Below are 26,182 nucleotides of genomic sequence, written 5' to 3'. Positions count from 1 at the left end.
CCAGTCATATCAGATAGCATACAAAAGATGATCTAAAAGTAAGTAAAGTTATAGTTCACGTAGACTAAACTTTATTAATACAGGAATGATAGGTGCCTTAATTTTACCTTCTAAGCAATTAGAAGCATGGGTACATGCACCTAAAAATATAACCCTGTCATGACATTACACCAGGAGTCCCAACACCAGTGCCTGGGGGACCAGGTAGGAAGTAACCAAGTTTTCCCACATAGGGCCAGCCAAATAGCTCAGAGGATTACAGTGCCTGCAAGCAGGCTCAGGGGCCAGGGTTCGATCCCCAGGCCTGTCAGGCCAGCCTTGTCCCTGGGGTGTACTGAGACAGCAATTGAGACTGGGTATGGTGGCATGTACCTGTAATCCCAGCTCTTGGGAGGATTACTGAGTAAACAGGCTGATTACTGAGTCCGATCTAGCAGTGAGACCCTGAATACCCTGTAGACCCTTCCCTAAAATATAGATTTAAAAAAAAAAAAAAACCTCCACAAACAAGGAAATTGTGGTGACCTAGGACCTGCCCCACTGAGGCTAAATTCTCATGGCAATCTGTTATCCCTTACAGAGATGCAAAGCCTTTCTCAAGTTAAAATAAAAAGTATGACTTTTATGCAAAAATCTCAATTTTTTTATTATTAGATGAAACATTCAAAGTGGTATATGGATCAAGCAAAGCTATCCTAGAGCTACATCTAGCCCTCAAGTGCCAACTTGCAACTTCTACCTAACCCATTTCTATGTGTCTCTATAATATGCTTTGGCCCCATGTCAATAGTAAAACATGCTCATAAAAATAAAATTCATGCAAAATTGCCATAAAAAGCAGATTAACTTTTATAATATTCATTGTGGTTCTTTTTCAAGACTTTATATTCTCCAACTGCCCCCTTTAAATGTTATTATCAGTATTTCTTTTGTTTTCTAATTTAGTGTGCATCATCCTTGCTAATTTACTGGTATTAATAGTAAAAGGCTTTGTTAACATCATGACTATAATTTGTTAGGAGATAACCATTTCACCGTTTTCAGGTATATTCTGCTTTTATAGGGTAAACAAGATTCACCACAGTGAACATTAGGATTCTAATGGCATCTGGACGACACAGGCCTCAATTCATGTTAAAACCTTTATTAGTAAATAAATTTTTTTTTCATGGTATCAAATACACAAAGCAGAAGCGAGCCATAAAATATCCTAGCCCAGCAGAAGTAAGAATGCTCTCAGAACTGGTCCATAAACCCTCAGATCTGAACAATGAAACATTTGTACATCAAGAGGTAAAACAAATTGGCATGTAGAGATTCTAGAAAGAAAAAGGAATGGTAAGACTCAACACAAGCACTACTTACTTATTGTTCTTAGTTTGCTTAAGAGCACCCCCTCTCAGATTGCAGAGACAGCATTCCTAGGGAGAAAACACCACAAATTATCAGAGTCACAGAAAGAAAGTCACCACTCATCAAAACCATTCTAGAGACTGACTTTGTGTTTTAAAATTAAGATCCTCACAAATTATAGATTCAAACTGGCAGAAGGTGCCTTGTGCATATTCATTTGAATCTATTATAAACCCAGCTCAAGGAAACAGTATTTTCTATATCCACACTACAGTGACCGTATGGGAGGCCTTTACAGTTAACAGTTGATGAAACACACCAAGAAAAAATGTCACTATTCAATCATGGAAAATGAAAAATTCAGTAATTTATAAAATGTTCTCAATTTTAAGTGTTTCTGGTAGTCTAACACATTTTCTGCACAGGAAAATAGAGAACAAAAATGAAAAAAGAACTTGAAGTCAAGGTTTTTTGCTGTTCAAATGAAGTGTCTTGGCAGCAAGCAGAGCAGAGGTGGACTGTGAACTGTGGGGAGCTGGGCTACAAAGAGATCTAATGTCTGCTCAATGAAATCACAGGGAGAAGCCCAATGGGATGTCATGGCACAGACCTAAAATGTCCCCTCCAGATCTCAGTGTTTGGTAAGTGGCTGGGGGCATCCTATGCATCCACTGACCAGTTCACGGATGCACTGTGAGGGAGAGGCCAGCCGAGCCTGAAGGGTGCCCATGCTCCTGTTCCTCTCCATGCTCTCTGCTTCCAGGCTGCCCTGACGTAAGGAGCTTTCCTTCCCTCTGCCCTTTCAGCAGGCCATTTCTACCTTGGAGTCAACAGAATCCTCAAAACCTATGAGCCAAAATAAACCTCTCCTTCCAACTGTGACTGTCAGATCTCTGTGACAAGAAAGTCACTAATACATGGAACACGTTAGGGAAGTTAAATACAGCAAGGGAATGTGGAAACTGCTTAAAAATGCTGATTAAGATTAGTAAAGAAAGTGTGTACTCATGTCAGATGCCCATTTTTTGACTGAATCTTTGAATTGGGGGGCCTGATTTTTTTTATAATTCTTTGTATGTTCTAGATAGAAGTCCTTCGTCTGATGAACAGTTGGCTAAAATTTTTCCCTAATTAATGGGTTTTCTTTTTACTTGGTTGGTGATTTCTTCTGTACAATATATACTGTGGAAGGGAAAGAAATTGTTCAAAGGGAAAAGCGGGAGAGAAAAGATATATATGTATATAGACAGGATAGCTTGGATAATTGTACCACTGATTTCTATTTGTCTATTGAAAAAAAAATTAATACTTAATTGTTCTTTCTTCTTCATAATTATTTTTTTTTTTAATGGTCAGCTCAGCTCACAGTGAGGGCAGCGCTGGCATGGCATATAGTGCTGGGGATCGAATCGTGGTCCCTGCGCTTGCCTAGGCAGGAGCTTTAGTCCACTGAGCTATCTTGCTGGCCCCTTTAAAATAAATTTTGCATATTTATATCTAGTTATCTAAACAACTAATTTGAAGACAACAATATGTGATATTTCAACCACTGTTGCTATCATTTGTTCAGTGAAATTCTACATCATTTCTATTTTTTTTACTATTTTTATTCTCCTTAAAAACAGAATGTGCCAGTAAACTTGTTAAAAATTAGTAAAAAATACACATGTTCTAGAGCATCTTGTAACAGCAAAATTCAACTAGAATAGAATATGTAGACTATATTAAGTTGTGAAGATTCCTACCTATATATAACCTATTGTTTCTATAGTTACCAGTGACCTCTCATCACCAAATCTAATGGACAATTCCAAGCCTTGTCTTTGACACACTTTCCCCTGTGGCTTCCATTACCCTTCGTCATCTTATTGCCCTTCTCTGTCTCTACCCTCAGCTTCCTATAACAGGCTTCTCATTGCTACCCTGACAGCTGGAATTTATTTTTTTTTTAATTAATTTGGTAAAGGGTCTTGCTGTGCAGCTTGGACTCGTAGTGATCCTTCTGTCTCAGCTTCCCCAGCGCAGGGATTACAAGTGTGCAGCACCACACCTTGTTTTAGGGCTGGCATGGCAGGCCTGGGGTTCCAGGGCCGACATGGCATGTGGTACCAGGAATCAAATCTGGGTCTTTGCACTTGCCAGGCAGGAGCTTAGATCACTGAGCTATCTCCCCCAACCCTGGAATTTCTTTACAGATCTTATCAGATCTCTCCACACAGGCCTGCTGGGTATCTGAACCATTATCCTGATCCCAGTCAGTCTTTGAAAGTTACTATTGACTCAGACATTGAACTTCTGAGGTGTCTGCATCAGGTGCGTCTAAGACACATGTGAAGAACTCGTCCTAATCACACACCCCACGGCCCATTTCCATCGGTGGCACAGATCATCCACTGTGGCCCATGATGAGAAGCACGTTTTTCCTTTCAGCCCAGATCTACTCAATTAACTTCTGTCAGTCCCAACTGCAGATCAGCCCTCCTTTCTCCATCCTCACTGCTGCCACCTGTTCTGATACCTCTGGCACCTTTCACACAATTTAAGCTACTATAACCAACCACAGTAAGTTGTAATGCTTGTGAGTCCTGCCTGTGGCACACAGAGGGCACACCCACCAGGATGTGGCCTTGTCCATTTTTACAATGCACAACTTTCCAAGCTGAGACACCTCAAGAACCATCCACAGGTCCCTTCTGCCCTAAACATTTCAGAGCAAAAGTTCTCCACTCTTTGTTAATGGAGAAACATCCTGGGAAACAATCTGGGAAACATTCTTGACGATTCCACCTGTTACTTCCTTGGCCAAGCTCCTCAGGCCTTTCTTTCAGTCATTTCTCTTCACACAGTTCCACTGACACTCTCCTTTTATCACCTCATTACACTGGCAAATCTGTTGAATTCTATATGCTGTCCTCACTAACTTTAACATCACTGAGTACTGTGGGAATATCCTTCAGGATAATCACTCAATCTAGAGTACACCCTAGGAATGAGGTAGTTAAATAAATAGGAAAACATGGCAAAACATAGAATTAAAGAATCTTAAAAATTACCAAAAGATCAAAATCTTGAGAAGGCCATGTTTACATCAAGGGCTACCTAAGGAAAGGATAGCACAGACTCCAGGGACTTGAACTAGAGTTATTTTTGCCATGACTTACTTAAAAAATGAACTCTTAAGTAAAAAACAAAAAGATTCATGGTTAAATATAATACCATGGGTTGCTTAATTCAACTTTAAAGGAATGAGGAAAGGACAGCCATGTCATAGCACACCATTTGTGTGACACATTCCCTCCCTCACAGAATCAAATTAGTTGATTTGAGAAAAACAAAAATTCAACTTATACATTTAGTAGTTTTATAAAGCCTATGCTCAGAGTTTAGCAGAAGGTAAAACCAAACCCAACTTTTAACATTTTCTCATTCTCAAAAACAGCACTTTATTGGCAGGGAACAGAACTGGTAATCCTAAACCTTAATTTTCAGGTTAGCCCTACCTGAAAATCAGTTTACTTAAAAATCTGTACAATGCTGGTAACATTGTAAAGCTACTGCAGTAGCTTTCCAACACAGTATAGTAGTCAGCTCTTCCTGACTCATTCATCTTCAAATCTTTCAGCTAAAACAACTGAATGAAAAGAAAGGACAGAATACGTTAGGGCACAGATTCATTAAATTAACCACCAACAAAAAAGTCTAGGAAAAAAGAAATCATATATTAAAGGTCTATACCTACAATACAGATATTATGCCAAAACTTCCATATACTTTAGGTCATTTCCTTTATATAAGCTTATTAAGTAATTAACATTTAATGTCATAGGTAAAGAAAATAAAGTCCATGAGATTAAGTAATTTACTGAGATCACCCATCCAACAAGCATCAAATTTTTTCTATAAATGCTAAATATTCACTAGTTTAGGCTTTGAATAACTAGGAAGTTATTGAAACTACTCTGTAACTGAACACAGTACATAATAAAATAGGTATGCTTGTTTTCCCACATGATTATTTATAAAGATATGGAGTGGTCTGATTGATCCATGTGTCTAATTTAATATTTTATCCAATCAACAAGCCAAGCAACTGAGATTCAAACACAGGTCTGCCTGACTCAGATTCCATGCTCCTAGTCCCTAGCATCTTCTGCCTCTTGGCATAAAATATCAAGGTAGAAAAGGAAAAGGAACAAGAAACAGTACTACCCATTCTGTTAGGCTGATAGCTCAGAAGGGGGAACGACTATATTTATTCAACCAAACCATCAAGATAATGAGAAAGGAAACAATCAAAACCCCCATTTCATTTCCATAAATAACCAAGAATTCCTACATAAAGCATAAACTCAAATAAATAAACTGTGTGACCAAGCAGTAAACAACAATTCATTTTACTATTTGTTTGAGAGTCTAGCTAATAAAAGTTCTCATTAATACCTGCTCATTAAATTTATGTACACATTCTTCTTCTAAATGATGATACCATTTCAAACAAAATCAGCCTTTTAGCTATTCTACGTCATCTAACCTCAGGCTAAATGAATCACGTCTAACTGAAAGAACAATGAGGTTGGAGAGCCACCACTCACCACAGTGTTTAAACATCAAACAATGGGCTGGATACACAGCACAGTCCTGCCACTTATTAGTGGTATGATCATGGGCCAGTCATTTAATCTCTGTGCCTCACATATCTTAGAACTGTAAAGCAGGGGAAAATTCTTCCCTCAATGATTTAATACATATAAAGCATTTCCTTGAGCAAATACTAAATACAAGAGGAAAAGTGATTAAACACATAAAAGGCTGACTGTAGTTCCAAACAACAAACACACATTACCAGTGAATGTTCTCAGGGTAGTTGTTTAACAAAACAAAAAATGTGGATCTTGTAGATCTTTGAATAATTTTCATATCATAGAGTATAAAAAAGCAAACAGCTGAAATAGAAAGGAAAGAAATCTCTCCAAGAACCATAAATCCAGACTGCCATGCCCAAAGGTAGTGAGAGGTCTGCCATGATTCTTAAGAGTAGCCAACTCAACTATGATAAGTAGGTAAATCTCCAGTGCCCAGAGCATTTAGGTAACAGTCCTAATGTTCCCCTCTAAGCACCTGAGAACAAAAGGGAACACATCGCACTAAAGCTGAACAACCTCAGTTCCAGCTTATGGGCAGATAAGAGTAATTCACTCTGACTTCAGGAACCTGACACAAGAAGGGGCATGGTTACCCTGGAAACAATATTAACTTGCATCAGTACAGACAGCACACCCAGTACACAGACAAAACCAGCATACAACAAACCAAAAAAGCAAACAATGCATGATCAAGAATTTACAACTACAGAGGAAATAGCTAAATAAAAAAGTGACAAGGAAAAGATACTGTAACCTGCGTACTCCAAAATCAGAACATTCAAAATACAAAAGGATCTAACAATAAAGATAGAGAATATATATGAAGAGAACAAAAACAAATTTAAAAAAACAAAATATGTTAGAGAAAAAATATGACATTAGAAATACTGGTCACATTTACCAGCAGACTAAAATTGTTAATAAAAATTCATGACCTGAAGTTGAATGATGGAGAAAAGAGGAGTTATAAGAACACAGAAAAAAATACAGAACAAACACAAATCTAAAAGGAAAAAAAACTTACCCAATTATATACAGTTGAAGTCTCTGAAAGGAAAACAGAGACACTGAGGGACAAGATGTATCTGAACAGATAATGGCAAAGAACTTTCAAAAACTGCTAAGGGAGATCAATCCTCAGGTCAAAAATCTCCTCAAACTCTGAGCATTTAAATAGAAAGTAAAATTAAATAATTACATACATATAATTAAATGTTCTCAAAAACAAATATAAAGAACATACCCCCAAACTGGGAAGTGGGGGGAGCGCCACAGATGACCACTAAACAGAAGCACTGAAAAGCTTAGCAGCACTTAAGCAATGGAACAGTGTATATTAAATGCACAAACAGCATGGATTACCACTCCAGTCAGTGTTCAAGACCACGGTGGGAACAAAGCAAGAAAGACCTGTCTGAATTTTTTTTCTAATCCAAGAAAAATTGCCTTCCAATGAAGACAGAAACACTTTCAGGCTGACAAAATTCCTATGGAACATGTATCCAGAGGTCTGTGCTATAAGAAATGTTTTTAAAATATAAGAATGAAAGAAAATGATTTAAGACTATACAATGGGTCAACAAGAAGAAATGAAAAGGGCTGGAGAGCAAATATAAAATAATTTTTTAGTATTAGAGAGACAAAAAATATAGTACGTTATGAAAATAAGGATAAAGAAGTGAGGATGGAGAATTAAACTGCTGAGATTTTTGTGTTGCACATGAAGATATTATTAGAAGGTGAACTGGGGTCATCATCAAATACTAATTATATTAATATAGTGAATTATAAAATATAAGTGCACAATCAAAACTCTAAGCTATACCAAAATGTTATTGTGCACGGACTGGAGAAATAGCTCAGTAGAATAGGCACTTGCCTGGCAAACGCAAGGTCCTGAGTTCAATCCCAGGTACTGCAAATAATAATAATAATAATAAATAAAAATATTATGCACAAATGAGATGCACAATTATCTCAAATAGAAAAATGTGAAATAAAAATTTTAATGTTTAAAATATAAAAGAAGCTATCAAAATTTAAAGTAAGGGTTATAAATTAAAAATGCATCATATTTTAAAAACAACCAGAAGGTATGACCTCTTAATGAAACATTTAATAGACATATCTCGGGGCTGGGGAAATGGCTCAGTAGAATAAGCACTTCCTTGGCAAGCATAAGGGTTTGAGCTCAATCCCTGGTTCTGCCAAAAAAGAAAAATATATAATAATAATAATAGACATATCTCAAAACTTTTTAATTATAAACCACAGAATGCAACACAAATTAATAAAAAATATTTATTTCATATATATAGGTGGAAGGGAGGGAGACAGGGAGGTCTGGTGAGAGGAAGGAAGGAAGGGAGAGGGACAGAGAGCGAGAGAAAGAGAGAGAAAGGAAGGGAGGAAAGGAAGAAGCTAGATATTGTTTTCCAGAAAATAATTATTAAACTGCACACTTTAAAAAATATATAAATTCAAAACATCTTACACTGCTGGTAAGCACACAAAAAGTTACTTATGGGAAGAACTGCAATTATTAGTTATATTTTATTTGTAAAGTATAGATTAAAGCTTGTGACTTAAAATAGTAATTGAAAAAGAAAAGAGCAAATCCATAAACTCTGAGGCACTAGAAATCTAAAAACCGTAACATTCAGGGAAAACACGAAGGCATGTTAATAAAGTGGCCACTTGAGTTCCCGAAGAAGAGCAAACCACAGCCTCAACCTGTATGCAGAAAACATGCGAGCCATCAGCAGACAGACTGCACTATGCAGTTCAGGCTGGCCTGAAACTCGACTTGCAGCCCAGGCTGCTCTTAAACTCACAGCAATTCTCCTCTGGAATGCTGGGATTACACCCAGCTATTTTCACTTTTTAACACAAATGAAAATTTTTAATTTTCTGAACCTTCTACAGTCTGTCAGTAAACCGCCACTTCTTTTCCATCCAACCAATGGAGATACCAAACTGTTCAGCCTTGCAGAATAAAATAAGGACTAAGCTCATTGTCAGCCTTGTTTTACCTTATGTTTAATGAGCATGTCTTTCCTAGAAATAACACCCAGAATAAAATGACTCACCATTACAAAGATTTAGATATTTTTAGTCAATCAATGTTTTCTAAAACAAAACAAAACAACAACAACTAAAATGCCTTTTGCAGCATGATTACTCTATAATAATAGAGTAACTTTCTATAAGGAAACTGTTACTTCCGCTTCCCAGGAATAGCATCAAGAAAAGCCATTCTGCTGCATACTTTTTTCCTCAGGGCAGTTAAGCTGAATGAAAAAAACATTAAATCAGATCATATTCTGAACATTATACTTTTCCTGTTGACGTGAAGTCCATTTCCTTCACATACAAACAGCCACAAAAATCCCCCTTTAACAATGCCAAATAATTTAAAATTTTGACTTCATAACTAATTCTGCACTGAGAAGAACTGCTCCCTACTATACCCCTTTACATGAACTGACTTATGGCTGAGTTGTTGAACCATGAAGAAGAGTGTTTATAATCAAACTGCTGACACGACATTAACAACAGCGCAGAGAAGGGCACTGCTGCAATGCGGCTACTGCAGCTACTCCCTCTCTGCAGTGGGGGGAAACCAAGGTCCAGACCGTCTTCTATAGCACATCAGTTAAAGAAATGCCAACACGCACATCCTCAAGCCTCTCCAGAAGAGGCTTTCATGTTAGCTGACATAGCCATAAGGGCCACGAGAGCCAATTTTCAGTGCCATAGAATAATATTCCACACATGCACAGGTATACCCTGATATGTTTATAATAGCAAAACTCTAAAACAGTCTGAACTGTGAAAACAAAGGCTCAGTAATCACTTTATTTTTATGTATTTGGTTCAGGGTTTACAGGGTCTCACTACACAGATCAGATTCATAGTGATGTTCCTGATTTTAGCCTCCCAAGCACTGGGATTACAGGTGTGCCCCACCACGCCCAGTCTCAGTCGCCTTCTCAGAGCGCCCCTGGGGTGGGGCCAGCACAACACAGAAGACTGAACCCCAGCTACTGTGATCTGCCTAAGCAGGCACTTTAGTCCGGTGAGCTATCTGGCCTAAGTAATCACTTTAAAAGAAAACCAGTGCTGACCAACAAAACACGGAAAGACTATTCTGCAGATGTGGCTCCTTCATCAGGGCTGGAGAAAGGACAAGATGGCATGTAAGAACAGGGTTGGCACTAAATGACAGGTTTGCTACAGTATCCTTAAAACAAAATTCTACAACCTCCAATGAATTTTGCATGAGCAAGTGAGTTCTCTAACACAGATGTTCACATATATTCAGATTATAAGTGAAAAAAATTCACTCATCCAACAATTATTAGCATCATGATGTCTCTAGGAAATGAGCAACAACAGGATATGACATCTGGCCCTCAAGGAATCCGTATTTGGGAGATAGGAGAGACAAACAATATAAATGAGTACAATAAGTAGGTTACTTTTCTAATAGCAAAGAACCATGGTACCAAACAAAAAGATCTGCTAAAAGGTCACAAGCCACAGAATAACCAAAGGCTTCCTGCTAACCAACATGAGAAGCCCCTGTAAAGGCTGAGGAGTGTCACGGTTCATATCTAGATGTCCCTCAGGAGTCTCACGTACTCCTAGGTAGGGCTTTTGACAGGTGCTTGGTCAGATTCTGGGCCAAGGAGAGCTGGTGTGCTGCTAGGCGGGCATGACCATAAGGCCTTTCTCCCGGGCCAGCTCTTCCCTCCGTGCTCTCTGCTTTCTAGACACCATGTAGGGAGCGCTTTTTCCTCTGCTATACCTGACTGCCATGCTGTGCTATTTTGGCCTAGAGAACATGGACTGAAATCTCTCCAAACTGTGAGCCAAAATAAAGCTCTCCTTTAAGTTGTAAAGTGTTGAGTAGTGTGTCTCAGTGAGGAAGAAATTGAAGACATAATCAGATATACATCTTAAATGGATCACTCAACTGCTATGTGGACTCTAAGTGGCACCAAGGTAAATGTGGGGAGCATACATGTGCTCACTGCCAGCATCTAGGACAGGGATGACAGGAGGATTAGACCAATGTGACAGCAGCAATGGTGATGAGAGCTGTCAAGATTCCTAGGTTTATTCTAAATGTACAGAAGACAAGATTTATGTCAGACTGTAGAGAGTGAAAAAAAAAAAAAAAAAAGAAAATCCTCAACTTTAACTCAAACTTTTGGATTCATTAGCCAGAAGGCCCTATCCTGGCAACAGGAAAACTTACAGAAGATGCCTGTAATTCAGTTTGGGACACAGTGAATCTGAGGCAGCTTTGGACGAGCAAGGAGAAGTGCTGTACAAGAGGCTAGTTACATGGATTTGCAGTTCAAGGGAGGCTGACCAGAAACCATAAGAGTACAAGCCACAAATACATAGTTATTATTTAAACCCACTAAAGCTATGAGGCAGGATGAGACCATAATATGGGATAGTGCATAGGAAAGGCCAAGATTCTGAGCTGGGGGGAAACGGACCAGTAATCAGTTTGGGAGCATGAGAAACACTCAGCTTCGAATGATGAGAAATCACTGGTAAAGTAGGAAGAGAAGCAGGAGACAACATGGTGGTTGCTGCAAGCTGACTGAAGACAGAGTTTCAAAAAAGGGGCAGGCAGCGATGTGCTGGGTGTGCTGGTAAAACACATGCTAGGAAAAAGTAGGGCAAAGACTATAACTGGAACAGATTAAAGAACAAAGTGGGATAATGAAAGTAAAGACAAATCTTTTAAAGAGTCTGACTGAATAAAGCAAAGAAAAAGGGTGGTAGCTGGCATGGAAGAAAACTCAAAGGAGCGTTCAGTCTGGAGAGAGAATGTAAAACAGCAGGTGTGTATTGATGAGAAGCATCTGGAGAGAAGAGTGAGTTCTCAGGATGATGAGCCCATGGGTACGGGAAAGAATGGCCTGAGGAGAGCACAGATTACAGATGAAGAAACCTCCACAAGATTTCTGATGGCTTCCTGCTGCTTGGTGCAATAAACAATGAGCTAAATAGCTGAGAGCAGAGAAGAGGAGGTATCGAGAATAGTTATGAAACAGTCGACCAGGAGCAGGCCCTGAATGAGTGGCAGTACAATTACTAGGCGTCACCAGAAAGCCAGTAACAGGTACAACTAGAAAGCAAGAGTCATCTGTGTGCTGAGTGTTTGTATGCAACCACAAGCAGGTACACACTGCATATACAGAGTACACAGGCAGATCCACTTGTCAGGTTGTGATGAGCGGGAACAACAAAGTAAGGCAGTGGCAGGGAGGAGAAGAGTATATTCAAGGAATCAATTAGAAGTTAAAAACAAAAGTAAAGACACGAAAGAAGGGAAGGCTGAGAAAAGTTGGGCGCATCACTGAATTATATTGCCACAGTGTGAGTAAAGGATTTTGCCAAGGTACGAGAGAATGTAGCCTAGAAAGATAGAAAAGGTTTAGAAAGAATGACATATCTAAAATCCGGAGACCATATTTAAAATGCAACATTAGCTGAATTTATATAATTTGGGCTGGCCTTGAATTTACTTTGTAGCCCCAGGCTGTCTTCAAATCCACAGCAATCCTCTTGCCTCAGACTCTCAAGTGCTGAGATTACAGAACAACTCTTAAAGACACAGATATAGGAAAGAAAGTAACAAGTAACTTTCTTCAGTTCAGTAACTTTTCTGAACTGAGCTTCAGTGACACAAAAATAATACCAAGAATCAACAGATGGTGTCTCAGTTACTCTTCTCTCACTGCTGGGACAAATACCCAGCACTCAAAATGAAGGAAGGACGGCCGGGGAGATAGCTCAGTAGAATAAGCATTTGCCTGGCAAGTGCAGGGTCCTGAGTTCAATCCCTGGTCCCACAAAAAAAAAAAAAAAAAAAAGTTTATATAGCTCACAGTTACTGCAGGTTTCCACCCACACTCAGCTGGCTCCAAGCCAGAGCAGCACATGGCAGAGGGCAGCAGTTCATGGCAATGGCAAAGAGCAGAGAACAAATGGGAGGAGCAACAGCAACAACAGCTACAGAGAGGGAGGCTGTCTCCCTTACACTGACTGCATTCAGGCTGTCTGCCCCAGGGCGGGCATAGCACTCACACCACAGTTCCAGCAGCACTCACACACAGGCATATTCCAGTGGACCATGAGTTAATCGCAAACTCTGGAAGTCTGCCCCATGACTGCATGAGACTTTGGGGGGACAGCTAGACACAAACCATAACATATGGAATCATATCAAATTAAAACGCTTCTCCGCACCAAAGGAACTAATCAACAGTGTACAGAATGAGAAAAAACAGATTTGCCACCCATTCCAAGGACAGAGAACAAACATCAAGAAAATATAAAGAACTCAAAAAAATGGACACTCTGAAATAAAATACCCAATCAAAAATAAGCAACTAAAATAAACAGACATTTCTCAGAAATAAAAATAGCCAATAAATACATAAAAAAAAATGTTCATTATCACTGGCCATCAGAGAAGTGCAATTTAAAACTACACTGACAGGGGCTGGGGAGATGGCTCAGTGGAATAAGCACTTCCCTGGCAAGTGCAAGGATCTGCGTTCAATCCCCGGTTCCGCAAAAAATAAAATAAAATAAAATAAAAAAATAAAACTACACTGACATACTGTACTATATTACCCAAGAAAGAATGGTATCTTCAAAAAATCTAATAATAAAAACTCTGGTGAGGATGTATGGGAAAAGAAGCCCTTCTACATTGTTGGTGGGAACATAAACTGGTACAAGCACTATGGAGATCAGCATGGAGAATCCACAGAAAACTACAAACATAAATTCCACTTGATCCAGCTATCCACCTCCTGGGCATCTTCCAAAGAATTAAAAGTTTTATGTTATAGAAATGTATGTGTATCCATATTTATAGCAGCACAAGTTCTAACAGCTACATTGTGGAAATGGTGTGTACATGCATCAACAGATAAATGGATAAGAAAAACGTGGCATTTATACACAATGGAGTACTACATGACTACAAAGACAATAAGCTTCAGGTATTCATAGGTATACAGTTGCAACTGGATAACATAATGTGTAAGTGAAATAAATCAGACATACAAGCTCAAATATGCATGGTTACTGTTATACACACACACAAATAATAAAGAGCAAATTAGAAGGCAGATAAAGAGGAAGTAGGGAAAAGTTTTAAACATATTTCATTTATATTAAAAGTTTAGCTTAGTTCATTGAAAAAAGTTTGTCCTATTTTGTTTTTGTAAGAATGTTTTTTGGTTCTTATACTGAATAACTACTTTGAAGATAATATAGTAATATCTATTGTTATTCTAATTATTTAATTATGAACATTTTCTTTTTTAGATGAAGAGAGAGAGAAAACAATACACAGAGCTGGGGGATATGGCTCAGTGGTACAGGGCTCAATTACCGTGCAAAAGGCCTGGTGTTTGATGCCCAGTACAACACAAAAAGCAAAGAAAGTAAAACTAAATGAAATAAAATGCAACACAGAGTGGATGAGTGGCAGTTGAAATGAATGACCCTTTCAAAAGGCCATCTTTTTACTGAACACCTTACTAGTACCCTTTTATTCCTATAACAAATCACTTCACACTAGAGACATAATACAAAATTATAGAGCTCAGCAAGTCAGATGTCCAAAATGGGTCTTACTGGAGTACATCAAGAGACAAGCAAAGCCTGCTCTTTTCTGAAAGGAAAATCTTGTGCTGTAACGTTACCTCAGCTTCTAGAAACGGCACCCATTCCTTCGCTGCTTCCTGTTAAATTCTTCTCACATATGCCTTCCTCCTTTTTCTCCCACCCTCCATATTTAAGGACTCTTAGGATTTTACTCAGTATACACAGATAATCCAGAATAATCTCCAAATGTAAAGTCACCAGATGTTGCCGTAATTTTTTCTTACAACACAGTATTATCATATGATACAGTATCACAGGTTCCAGGGACAAGGATGGGGACTACACTATTCTCCCTACTACAAAAATCACTGGCAAAATAAAGTACATAAAAAAAAAAAAATGTTCACCATCCTTAGGAATTAGGGGAATGCAAATCAAAACAACTCTGAGATTCTATCTTGCCCTAGTCAAAGGGCTATTTAGCATCAAGAACCCAAAAAGGAATGCACAGAACTGGCAAAGATGGGGATGAAAGGAAAGCTTCGGCATCACTGCTGGGAATGTGAGCCAGTGCAGTCACTACAGAAATCAGTACGGACGTTTCTCAAATTACCAAAAGCTAAGAAATAGAAATGTCACTTGCTCAGCTGTACCTTTCTTGGGCATATTCCCCCAAAACAATATACTATATAGAAATACATGCATACACACTCCATGTTTATAGCAACAATTTATAAACTCTGGAAGCAGCCTCGATGGATAAAGAAAATTATACACATAAAGTAAATTATTTCTGTATCTACTATCTATATTTCTATCTCTATATATTCAACCATAACAAAGAATTAAATTATGTAATTGCAAGAAAATGGATGACAATTGAGACCGGAACATTAAGTGAAATAAATCAAAGACATCATATGAATTCTTTTATACAAAAATTCTAAAAGACAGAAAGGTAAGACAGTAAAACAAGGTATACGGTAGAATCAAAAAGGCAGATATTTTAGAGATGGAAAAGGGGGCCGGGGTAAGATAGGAATATAAGGAGACTATGTCATATTTGTGTACCAATTCCTCCAAATGAACATAACTATTACATATGAGCATGTGCAACACACACACACACACACACACACACACACACCACACCACACACAGCGGCCAAAACAAAGCCTACACATAAACCACATCTGAGAACTATTGAACTGGGCTGACATGGGGAATCCCTATCTTTCATAGTACAAACATCCAAGGTAAGGCTTTGTATTTAGTAGCACTAATGTTATTTCCTATTAATATATAGTTGGACTACAATAGTTAAGGATTTGTATTAAATTAATTTCATTTTCTAAAATAGAGTTGGGCTAAAACACTAAGTGTTGAAAAATCTTACCTTTGTACATTTACATGAAAAGATAACAGTAACTTATTTAAATCATAACTATATTTTCAGATAAAAAATGTTAAGCAAGTTAGGCTTGTATTTCAACAGATCAATATTATCAAAATCTATAAAAAACAAAAATTTTCAACTCATTATTTTCTAAATTGTAGGACTTCAGTTTTTCTTCTTCTAATTTACAAGACTGACAAAGTAAACTTATTACACTTTAACTTTTAAAATATCACTATAGTACCATTTGTGTGAAAGAGAACAGGGAGTTTGCAGAGCACCTGTCTAGCTGCCATGCAGCAATCCATCTACTGCTAGGCAGCAAGCTGCAGCTCCTACAGAACATACCACCTGTCAGAAGTAACTGGAAAGAGGTCACTATATTCACACACAGTATTTGTGGGATCCTAATCGAAGCACCTCAAGAACATGGCTAAGCTTAACGGACAGCTAACTACACTGGTCTCAGAGCTGCCTAAAGTACAGTAAAGCATACCTATGGATGGGCCTGGCGGGGCATGAAGACTTGACCGGAGGGCTGTATCTGGGCCCTGACCCCTGCTCCATAGGACTCTTTAACACACTGTTCCCAGGCCCCTCTGCCAAGTGAGCAGCTTTGCTCCACCTTGTTGTCTCTGCCATAGAGTCTATCCTTCATGAACTAAATCCTGTAAAACTAAGTCAAATTCAACTCCTCCTATAAATTATGGGTGCTGGGCACTGCATTCTGGCAACAAAAAGCTAATACAACATGCATCTAACTTTGTTAAAACTGTACAACATTTGACTTTCAAATAAAAACTCAGCTAATTTATTCCTCTTCCTAGTATGTCCATCGACAATACACAGCAAAATACATGATTTCCTCATCTAGCCACTGGATGAATTTTTGCCTTTCACGAGAAATGCCTGCACTGCGCTTTTCACCCTGTGCTTCCTGGGGCCCTCTTTCCTCCACGCGAAGGATTGCGGCTGCCCAGCTGAGTGACCTCAGGGCATGCACAGCCGGGTGTGCAGTGCAGTAGTCGGGCTCCTTGTAATGCCACTCATTATTCTTCCTGACTTCCCTTGTGCTCTCCCGTTGAAGCACTAAAGATTAATGAGGCATTTGTTCTCAATCAAGGAGCTATTTATGAATACAGTTCCACTTACAGTAAGCCACATAGACTTCTTTTTCTTCCTCTCCATTACAAAAGGAAAAGGGTGTTTATTGAACAAAAGGGACAGGAAAGAACAAAGTAAAATGATTTGTGACTTTCTAGCCTGTAAGCAGTTCCCTAATAGAAAGGCTTCCAGACCATAGCTAAGCTGTCTAAATAACTGATATCCTCAAACACCTGCTGCTTGGCTAAAATAAAACAATTATTGCTAGTCTGGCCTTTGTGAGTCAAGGTTTAAGTCTGCAAGTGTTTGGAATAACTTTCCTCCTTGGTAAGCAGGAAGTAATTTGAGCAGGACTCTCACTGTTGGGTCACAGAAGCATCTCTTTGGGGAGCAGCAAAGTCGCAACAGCAAACACTTAACCACAAATGGCCATGCCCAGCAGTGCATGTCTTGCTGTTGACAAGAACAGGGCCTTTCTTTCCCACTAGTTTTACTTTGTATGTGCCAAAGCCAGCCTTCCAGGCTGTCATGACTTTGATCAACAAGACTATCACCTGGGCTCAACAGTATTTCATGGACTAAAAACCAAAAACAAAAGCAAAACCCCCTACAGCATAAAATGGAAAGAGGGAGCAGCAATGGCGTGACCTCTAGGGCTGTAAGCCAAGCTGATCTGAAAATCAGCCTCTTGATCTCCAAAGCAACTCCACAGCTCTTCACAAAAGACAAAGGCCAACACTGCTGTCAGCTGGGAGGCTGGATGTGGAAGACAGCGTCAACTCTAGGAGAGCCCCTGGGAAGAAGCTAGAGGAGATACACACGGGAAAAGACCTCATGAATGAAATTCCCAATGATAGCAGTTATTCTATATTAAGCAACTACTGTTCCTCAGACTATATTAAAACTTTCAGCTTTCTTCTTTCAGCCTCACAGAGGACTTGGATTACAGCATCTGCCACCACATGAGCTACTCTCTTAAAACTCTGTAATTATCTGTAAAATGAGATTACTGAGAAAGAAAGCATTCTTTAACATTTAGTACTAAAAAAAAAACTAAGTTCTATGGAAACTAACATAACTATAAATTGTTTCTACAATTTTTAATTTTTATCTAACTCATTATTCAGAATTTGTAGATATTAAAAGGTTAAACTATTTTTCTAAAACAGAAGATTGCCAATGGCAAATGACAATCGGCAACACCAGTGATCACTACCACTGTCTATTAGGAGGCCGAGAAAGAATAAATGCGCCACAGAATACAGGTGACGTAATCATCTGCCATCTGTACATTTTGTTCAGCTCTCAGAATCTCCACCTGAGTACTGTATCAGATAAATGAGTCAGCAAGTGCTATCTCTGCATTCGACACAGCAGACTTGGGGGTGCTCCCTTGAAGTACCTCCACATATAGGAACCACGCTCAATGAATAGGAGAAAGCTTCAAACAAATGACAGAAGTCCAAGACTCTACCAGTTCACTTTCCTCCACTCACTAATCAATATGCAGACATGTAAAGAGAATTACAGGGACTGGAGTTTCAGAGATCTCAGTATCAAAAGTTAACAGCTCAAGAGGCTGAGGAAGGAGGATCACTGAAATACATTAAAGAAACCCTGTCTCAAAAGACTAAAAAGAAAAAAATCTAAAAAGCTAGCAGCTTTCCTAAACATGGATCTTGCTACGTCATATTTAAGGTTAGGAGTTAAACCAGGACCCACTCCAGAGATCAGGGGTTCCAATACACAGTTTTTCCAAAAGACAGATTCTTTAGCCTAAATGATACAGTAACACTGTGGTGGTGGGTCTGACATACACCATTACCTCAGGTATTGTAGAATTAAATTTTCTGACTATGATTTATGAAGATAAAAGGACACTTTCATTCAGGAGCCAAGTAAAATATCTATGTGCATCACCAGAGAGCATGGGTAGCAGTCATTACTCACTCTATCTGTAATATTATTCACACCCAAGCAATGAAAAAATATGGCAACAGCAACCAAAATGCTGACTTCTAATCACTACAACACAAATCTGGAGGCAAGGAAAGGCTGGTTTCAAGTGATCAGAAAGATATCATTTGCTCATACTACTCCATTATTGAAAAAATTAAATAACAAAGGCATAATAAAGAAGTGTACATCCAAGCAAAAAATGTTTCATGTTTAGCTTTTGATTTCTTAAAATCATTTTGAGAAAAGAAACAATGTTATGCTTGTTATGCACATATAATACAGCTTTATTATTCTGTAAAATAAAACAAATGCTTTTCAGTAGATAATAAATGTGTACAATTATATAGTCTACGTATTTCATTATAGAGAACAAGAATTTTGCCCTATAATGTGTTTTTAATTTTTCATTACAAAATATACTATTTCATAGCATGGCAATATTCATTCAAAAACATACTGCACAGCTTTTTATAATGTTCTATCAATAAAGAAAAATACTCAAATTCTCCTGAACATAAAGGGATATACTAAAATAAAAAGAAATTTGGAGCAATAAAGTGCTTTGCAAAGCACCCCTAACAGACAACTTAAGACAGGAGAGAAGAAAATGAGGAAAAAGAGCTTTTTCACAGCTTCCCTCCTGACATGCATAAACATCCTCTCCCATCTTCAGCACTGCCACCAAAGAGGTGCATTTGTTACAAGCCTTGAACCTGTGCAGATACACCCTTATCAACCAGAATACATAGCTTATATTTAGATTACTTCTGGTGTTAAACATTTTATAGGTTTAGACAAATGTGTAATAAAATGTATCTGCTATAATGATATCATACATAGTGTTCACACTGGTAAATAATGTATAATGATGAAAATGTGTAATAACTTGAAAATTATCATCTGGCCAATAATTATTAGTATACATGTTACTCTTATACTTTACTGTTATTTATCACCTCTAACTAGATGAAATGCAACTGTCTTAAAAGTCCCCAGATATTAAGGAAATTTAAAGCAAAATGTAAACACAAAGCAAAACAGAATCAAGGAATCTTAGAGAAAAACTAAACAAATAAATACCTCTAGCTGAACCTCCTTGTTCCACTGCTCTTAAATCTCACTTACACCTAGATTTCATTTATAATGGAGATATGTGAGCTATACTTTTACTTGCCTTATTCTACACGAATTATTTCAGGTAATAAAATGTCCCTAGTAACACAGAGCATAAATGACACTTTACTTGGAGTTTTTCAAATAACAAAGAAAACTGACAGCACAGGCAACACTGCCACATACAGACGATTGGCAACTCACCACTTAGCAAAGTCACAAATCTGACCACCTACATGGACATTAGTAGTCCTCTTTTTGCCACTTTTTTTTTATAATTTTATTGAGAAACAGAAATGAGACAGTTTCACAACCGATTACTAGCACATTTTCAATAATTAATACACTGCATATTGTTGTCTTAGTGGTTATTCACTGTAAAAGATGCAGACATAATATCCTGTCTCAAACACTATTAGAACAAACCTCTCTATTCAAGAGAATGGAGGGCCAAGGAGATAGCTCAGTTGAGTGTTTGCCTGGCAAATGCAAGGTCCTGAGCTTGATCCCTGGTACTAAAAAAAAAAAAAAGAGAGAGAATGGAGCTGTATATCTATCCTAACTATTTTGAGTATACAGATACAAAATGGTCATTCATTTCTGTCCCACTTTTTTGGTTAATTTTTTCAGAGAAGGGCATTCCATTCTCGTTTAAATACTGTAGGTGTATGAGTTCAGCAAAATATCCCAATATAGTCCAGTAGTCAATAATAGTAGTGGGTTTGCCGTCAGACTGCCAATGTCCAAAGTTGTTAACTTTAGCCTTTTACAGCTCAGCATATCAATATGGCTTTACTTTTTATTCGTTTTCATACTTTTCTGCTGGATGGTTAAGACCACGATAAAGCAAGACTTGTATAACAAGAAATGTAACTTTTGTATTTGATAAGGTCAGTCAAATCCCCTCTGGATTTAACCTGAAACCCTGTACCGCAGTTTGTAGATCCTTTGTCAGTGACAGCCATGTGGATGAGTCACAGCCATTACTTGACCAATGTGCTCTCTGTGAAAGCCTGAGAGAATGTTTTCTCTCCATGTAACTCTCCTTAGGCATACTCTACATCATCATTAATTTTCCTCTGTGGCCCCATAATCTACTTGATCAGAAAATTTGGGACACAACTGAGTTATAAGATGTTATAGTACAGGCTCTCTTATGTCCTGAGTCTTCACTGACCTTGAAAGGCTAGGGCCAAACTGTTGGCGGTCTTGCAACCCTTCTTTTTCTCTAACTTTTGGTCTGCAAACTTAGGTTGTTAACCTTCCAGAAGAGAGGCTTATTCTTGTTACCCTTCAACATAGGGAGTTGAGCTTAACCTCACTATCTGTTTGGATAACAAATATCTTAACCATAACATGGAACAGGCATTTTCCATCAGGTCTTGATATGTTAAACTTTGAGTCCCTCCAGAATATGAAGGAAAAAGATTAAAAAAAAAATATTTTTAAAAAATAAGAATAAGCATTTATATTTTTACACAGAAATTCAGAAATCTAATAATATACAGCTTTGTAGCAGGGCAGTCTTAAGACATTATAATTATAATTACTATTTTTTTTTTTGGTCTCTTGAATTCATTTATTGCCCTTTCTCTTTTTAAGTAAACACTTACTTGAGAGACAGTATGGCAATAATTGGTATGTCATGACAATCAGTATGTAATTAGAAGACGAGACTGACGGGCATTCCGAGCTTGACCCTGCATTACACACTGCTTTCTGCAGTGCATGTGCTTAGTTCACAAGTAGTCTTCATAAGCAGCTTTCACTATCACGTACCTTGTTATAACAAAACCCGTATCTCCTTTCCCCCAAAAGATCCTGGAAGAAATATCAAATTTCCTGAAAAGAAACATCTGTCAAAGTGTTAAATACCACCTCATTTTTTAAGGGGGGGGGGCGTCAAAAGTTTCTTTGAAAAGTACGAGGTGAGAGGTCATGGAGGAAACCTGCAAGTGAATCCGCTAAGCCTTGAAGAACAAACTTAGGCCAAACAAAAAGAAGGGATAAAAGCAAAATAAAAGTACATGCTGCATTTGAGAAGCAGTGCAGGATACTATGCAGATTCAAACATGGTAGCCTATGCCTCAATTTTAAGAGAATCCCACTCACACCCTCTTTAAAATCCTTGAAACTGCTCACATTTATCCTTTAGAATTCTATGTTATGAACTGTTCAAAAGATCACATGTAAAAATATTGCTATTACTAATTAGCAGATACCTTTTACTACTCTAGAGAGAACTTAGATTAACTTTTATAATAAGAGCACATTTTTAGATTGCCAGCCTATTATAGACAATGAATATCTTCCTTCATAATTAAAAGCGGGGGCCTAATGTACCTTTTAGGTATTTCAGAGATACACCTGGGCTCTGAGCAGTTTTCAACATAGAAATAAAAACGAAGAGTACAGGAAAAACTCAGAAATACAAATTGTATATTTTTTAAGGTAAGAATATTAGGGTCACATTTTTAAACAACAGGAGCCTATAGTACAAATTTGTGCCCATAACAAATACAAACTATAGAAAATTAGATAAAAATGATGATAAAAATACACAACCTGATTTTAAGGGCAGGTAAGTAGTTGAAGGATTTGTACAGGATACCATGTTTGAATCTGCATAGTATCCTGCACTGCTTCTCAAATGCAGCATGTACTTTTATTTTGCTTTTATCCCTTCTTCTCTTTGTTTGGCCTAAGTTTGTTCTTCAGGGCTTTGCAGATTCACTTGCAGGTTTCCTCCATGACTTCTCACCTCCCACTTTTCAAAGAAACTTTTGGCAGCACCCCCCTTAAAAAAATGAGGGATTATTTAACACTTTGACAGATGTTTCTTTTCAGGAAATTTGATATTTCTTCCAGGATCTTTCGGGGGGAAAGGAGATACAGGTTTTGTTATAACAACATACATGATAGTGAAAGCTGCTTATGAAGACTACTAATGTCCATCTAGGTGTTTTACAGTCAATCAGCACCTCGACCTAGATGAACAGATCTAAGAATAAGGACCCACAATGTTTGAAGTGTTCTCCAAAAGGATAACATAATAAACAGAGAAAAGAGGGCTCTATAAAATAGAGCTGAAAATAAAATAATCTAATACATCTGAGCTATAAAGCCATAATTTCAAATACAGCTTTCATACTGCTGTCTTTGTTTGAGCAATACTAAAATACGAGACAACCAAGGCTTAAATCAATGATAATTATAACTATAAAATATACAACCTGATTTTAAGGGCATGGGTACTCGTAGGATTTTATTTTTAAAATGAAAATAGAACGATAATGCCGGAATCCAAGTTGCAGCATAATCCAAAAACCACAATTACTTGCTTTCTTAAACATAGACATCTGAAGCTGCAATACAGTTACTTGGTTTCTACTTTCACTGAAACAATTAGATAAAGTAACCTCCGAACATTAAAAACAAAGATCTGGTCCCTAACAATATAATGTCACTCTCTCTATTATCTTAAAATGATCAAACATTATACCATGTATTAGGAATGCCACAGAGACAAATGCAACAGGGTGAAGTGACCTTCAGTTACTTAAACAGTGACAAATACCTGAGTCCAGAGTGACATCTATTCCTTAGAACTGCTCTACAAAGAAACACTGGGGCTGCAAGCTTTACTTTCAGATTTACATGAATCTTTTGTTATCTTCTCCAGGTAGAAGCTGATAAAAATTACTATACTCTAATACATTAATTCATTTATTGTCAGGGATCAGATTAAATAAATTTAAGAAGCTTTTGCTTTTCCACAAAATAATGTATTCACAATTCCATAATACAGTACAATTATACTGCAGTCTTATTTTTTTAAGATGCTTCTTTAAACTGGACATAGTGGTGCACACCTGTAATCCCACTGGGAGAAGGAAGTAGGAGCACTGTGAGTTCTAGTCAAGCCTGGGCAACTTGGCGACTTAGAAAAAATGGGTCTCAAAATTTAAGAAGGGCTAGGGATATAGCCCAATTTGTGCAGACTTTGTTTTCAATACCCAAACCTGCCCCCCTGAAGACATTTCAGAAAACAAAATCACCACACATATTTTTTATATATACCTTTTAAAAACAGAGTTCAAAAGAACTTACCACAAAGGAAACAATTAAAATAATTATGTTACATAATTCTATCTAAGCTAAATATGCTTCAGAAATTTGTTTTTCATTCCTGATGAATAAACTCTTACCTTCATAAGGTATACATTTTTAAATCCTATAAAATAACTAAGAATGAGTTTGTGAACAATAACCCAACACTGAAATATCATTACACTTTAGCTTCACTATTAGATTTTCATGAATTCCTTCAGAGCCTCCATTTAAAAAGCTGTATATGGCTACTCTGGAATCTAAAGGTGACAATACGAGTCCTAAGAAAGTCACACTGAAAAACTTTTATAATTCAATCATGCTAGTCACAAAATTCAAAGAAATCAAACTTAAGTGTTTAGTAAATATTAATACTGCCAAAATCACTACCATACTAAATCTAGATATTGAAGTCAGACTATCAATACTATTTCTTTGCTGAGATTCAATTATTCTGTAAGAGAAATGGAACCCCATAGATAAAGTTCACCCAAAATTTATAAACTGATTAAAGTGCCTTCGTAGGCAGATGCATGGACTGGGGTTCGATCCCCTGCATGCCATGCCAGCCCTGCACCTGGGGCGCACTGAGCCAGTGATTGAGACTGGGCATGGTGGCACGAGCCTGTAATCCTACCACTTGGGAGACTGAAAACTGAAGGATCACTATGACTCCGATCTGTGTAGTGAGAACCTGTGGACTCTGTACTAAATACATTAAAAAGAAATGGGTAAGCTGAATAGACAATTGATAGTCACTAAGAATTCAGATAATTTCCTTTTGTTGGTAGGGATAATTTTTGAGACAGGGTCCCACTATGTAGTGCAGGCTGGCCTTGAACTCACAGCAATCCTTCTGTCTCAGCCTTCCAAGTGCTACAATTACAGATGTGCACCACAATGCTCCACTAATTTGCAATTTAAAGTAAGACAGTAAGTAGTTTGGAACTGGAGATGTAGCTCAGTAATTGACTACTTGCCCAACAACATGTAAGCCACTAGGTTCAATCCCAAGTACCACTAAATTAGAAAAAAAAAAAAAAAAGAGAGAGAAAGGGAGGAAAAGAGAGGGAAGAAAGGAAAATAGGGAGGGAGAGAAGGAGGGAGGAAGAGAAGGATGGAAGAAAGGAAGGAGACAGAAGAAAAAAAAAGAAAAGAAAATGATCTTGCAGGTCATCACTTTTCAGAATGTTTATTTCTCTTGGAAGACAAGATAATCTTCAAGAAAAATTAAGGTTAAAAAATGTGTGATAAAGTACATTAGTGAAACCAAAATCAAAGATTGGATATAAGTGAAATATCTGCATGAATTTTAGGAAAAACAATTTAGACCAACAGTACTTGGTGGAAGAAAAGAAAAGAAAGCCAGCCAGCAAGAAAACTATGCGGGACTGAAAGTCACTAAAATTATGAGTTACCAGTTCTGTAGCAAATTGAAATAATTTACATAACATCAATTTAACAAAAAATGGCATATTGTAGCTTTTGAAGGGGCAAAGAGTTCAGATTAATATAAAAATGCTTTGAATCAGGTCTAAAGAGAGATGAATGAGCATTACTTTTTTTTTTTTTTTTTTTTTTGATCATGTCACATGAAAAAAGCAAAAGTAATCAGATCCCGCAGGAGGGTCCTAATTGTTGGCACAGGCCTCGCCCTGGTTCTATAAGCACATGGTACCTTGGACAGCAGCATGCTCAACACTAAGGCACAAAGACCCAGACTGAGAACAAAACAAAAATTCTTAAAGCCTTGAGGAACTAACTCCACTAGATAGCCTCTCATTTCTACATTCATTTCTAATTTTTCAACATTAATGAGTCAAAACTGGTTCTGTAAGACTTTACTTTGGCTCAT

General features: G+C 37.7%; 1 protein-coding gene across 5 annotated transcripts in view; it reads right to left on the bottom strand.

Annotated features, from left to right (window-relative positions):
• Window positions 1-26,182, bottom strand: part of Kdm4c (lysine demethylase 4C) — a 461,014-nt gene that overhangs the window by 185,161 nt on the left and 249,671 nt on the right. For all 5 annotated transcript variants that reach the window (XM_004631706.2, XM_023715829.1, XM_023715827.1 and 2 more), the window contains one exon: window positions 1,366-1,421. In XM_004631706.2, coding sequence (XP_004631763.1) covers window positions 1,366-1,421 — 56 coding nt within the window. The remainder of the gene's footprint in view (window positions 1-1,365; window positions 1,422-26,182) is intronic.

Source organism: Octodon degus, unplaced genomic scaffold (assembly GCF_000260255.1).
Source record: "Octodon degus isolate 3935 unplaced genomic scaffold, OctDeg1.0 scaffold00044, whole genome shotgun sequence".
In the NCBI taxonomy this organism is placed as follows: domain Eukaryota; kingdom Metazoa; phylum Chordata; class Mammalia; order Rodentia; family Octodontidae; genus Octodon; species Octodon degus.
This window is presented reverse-complemented; position numbering and strand designations above follow the sequence as displayed.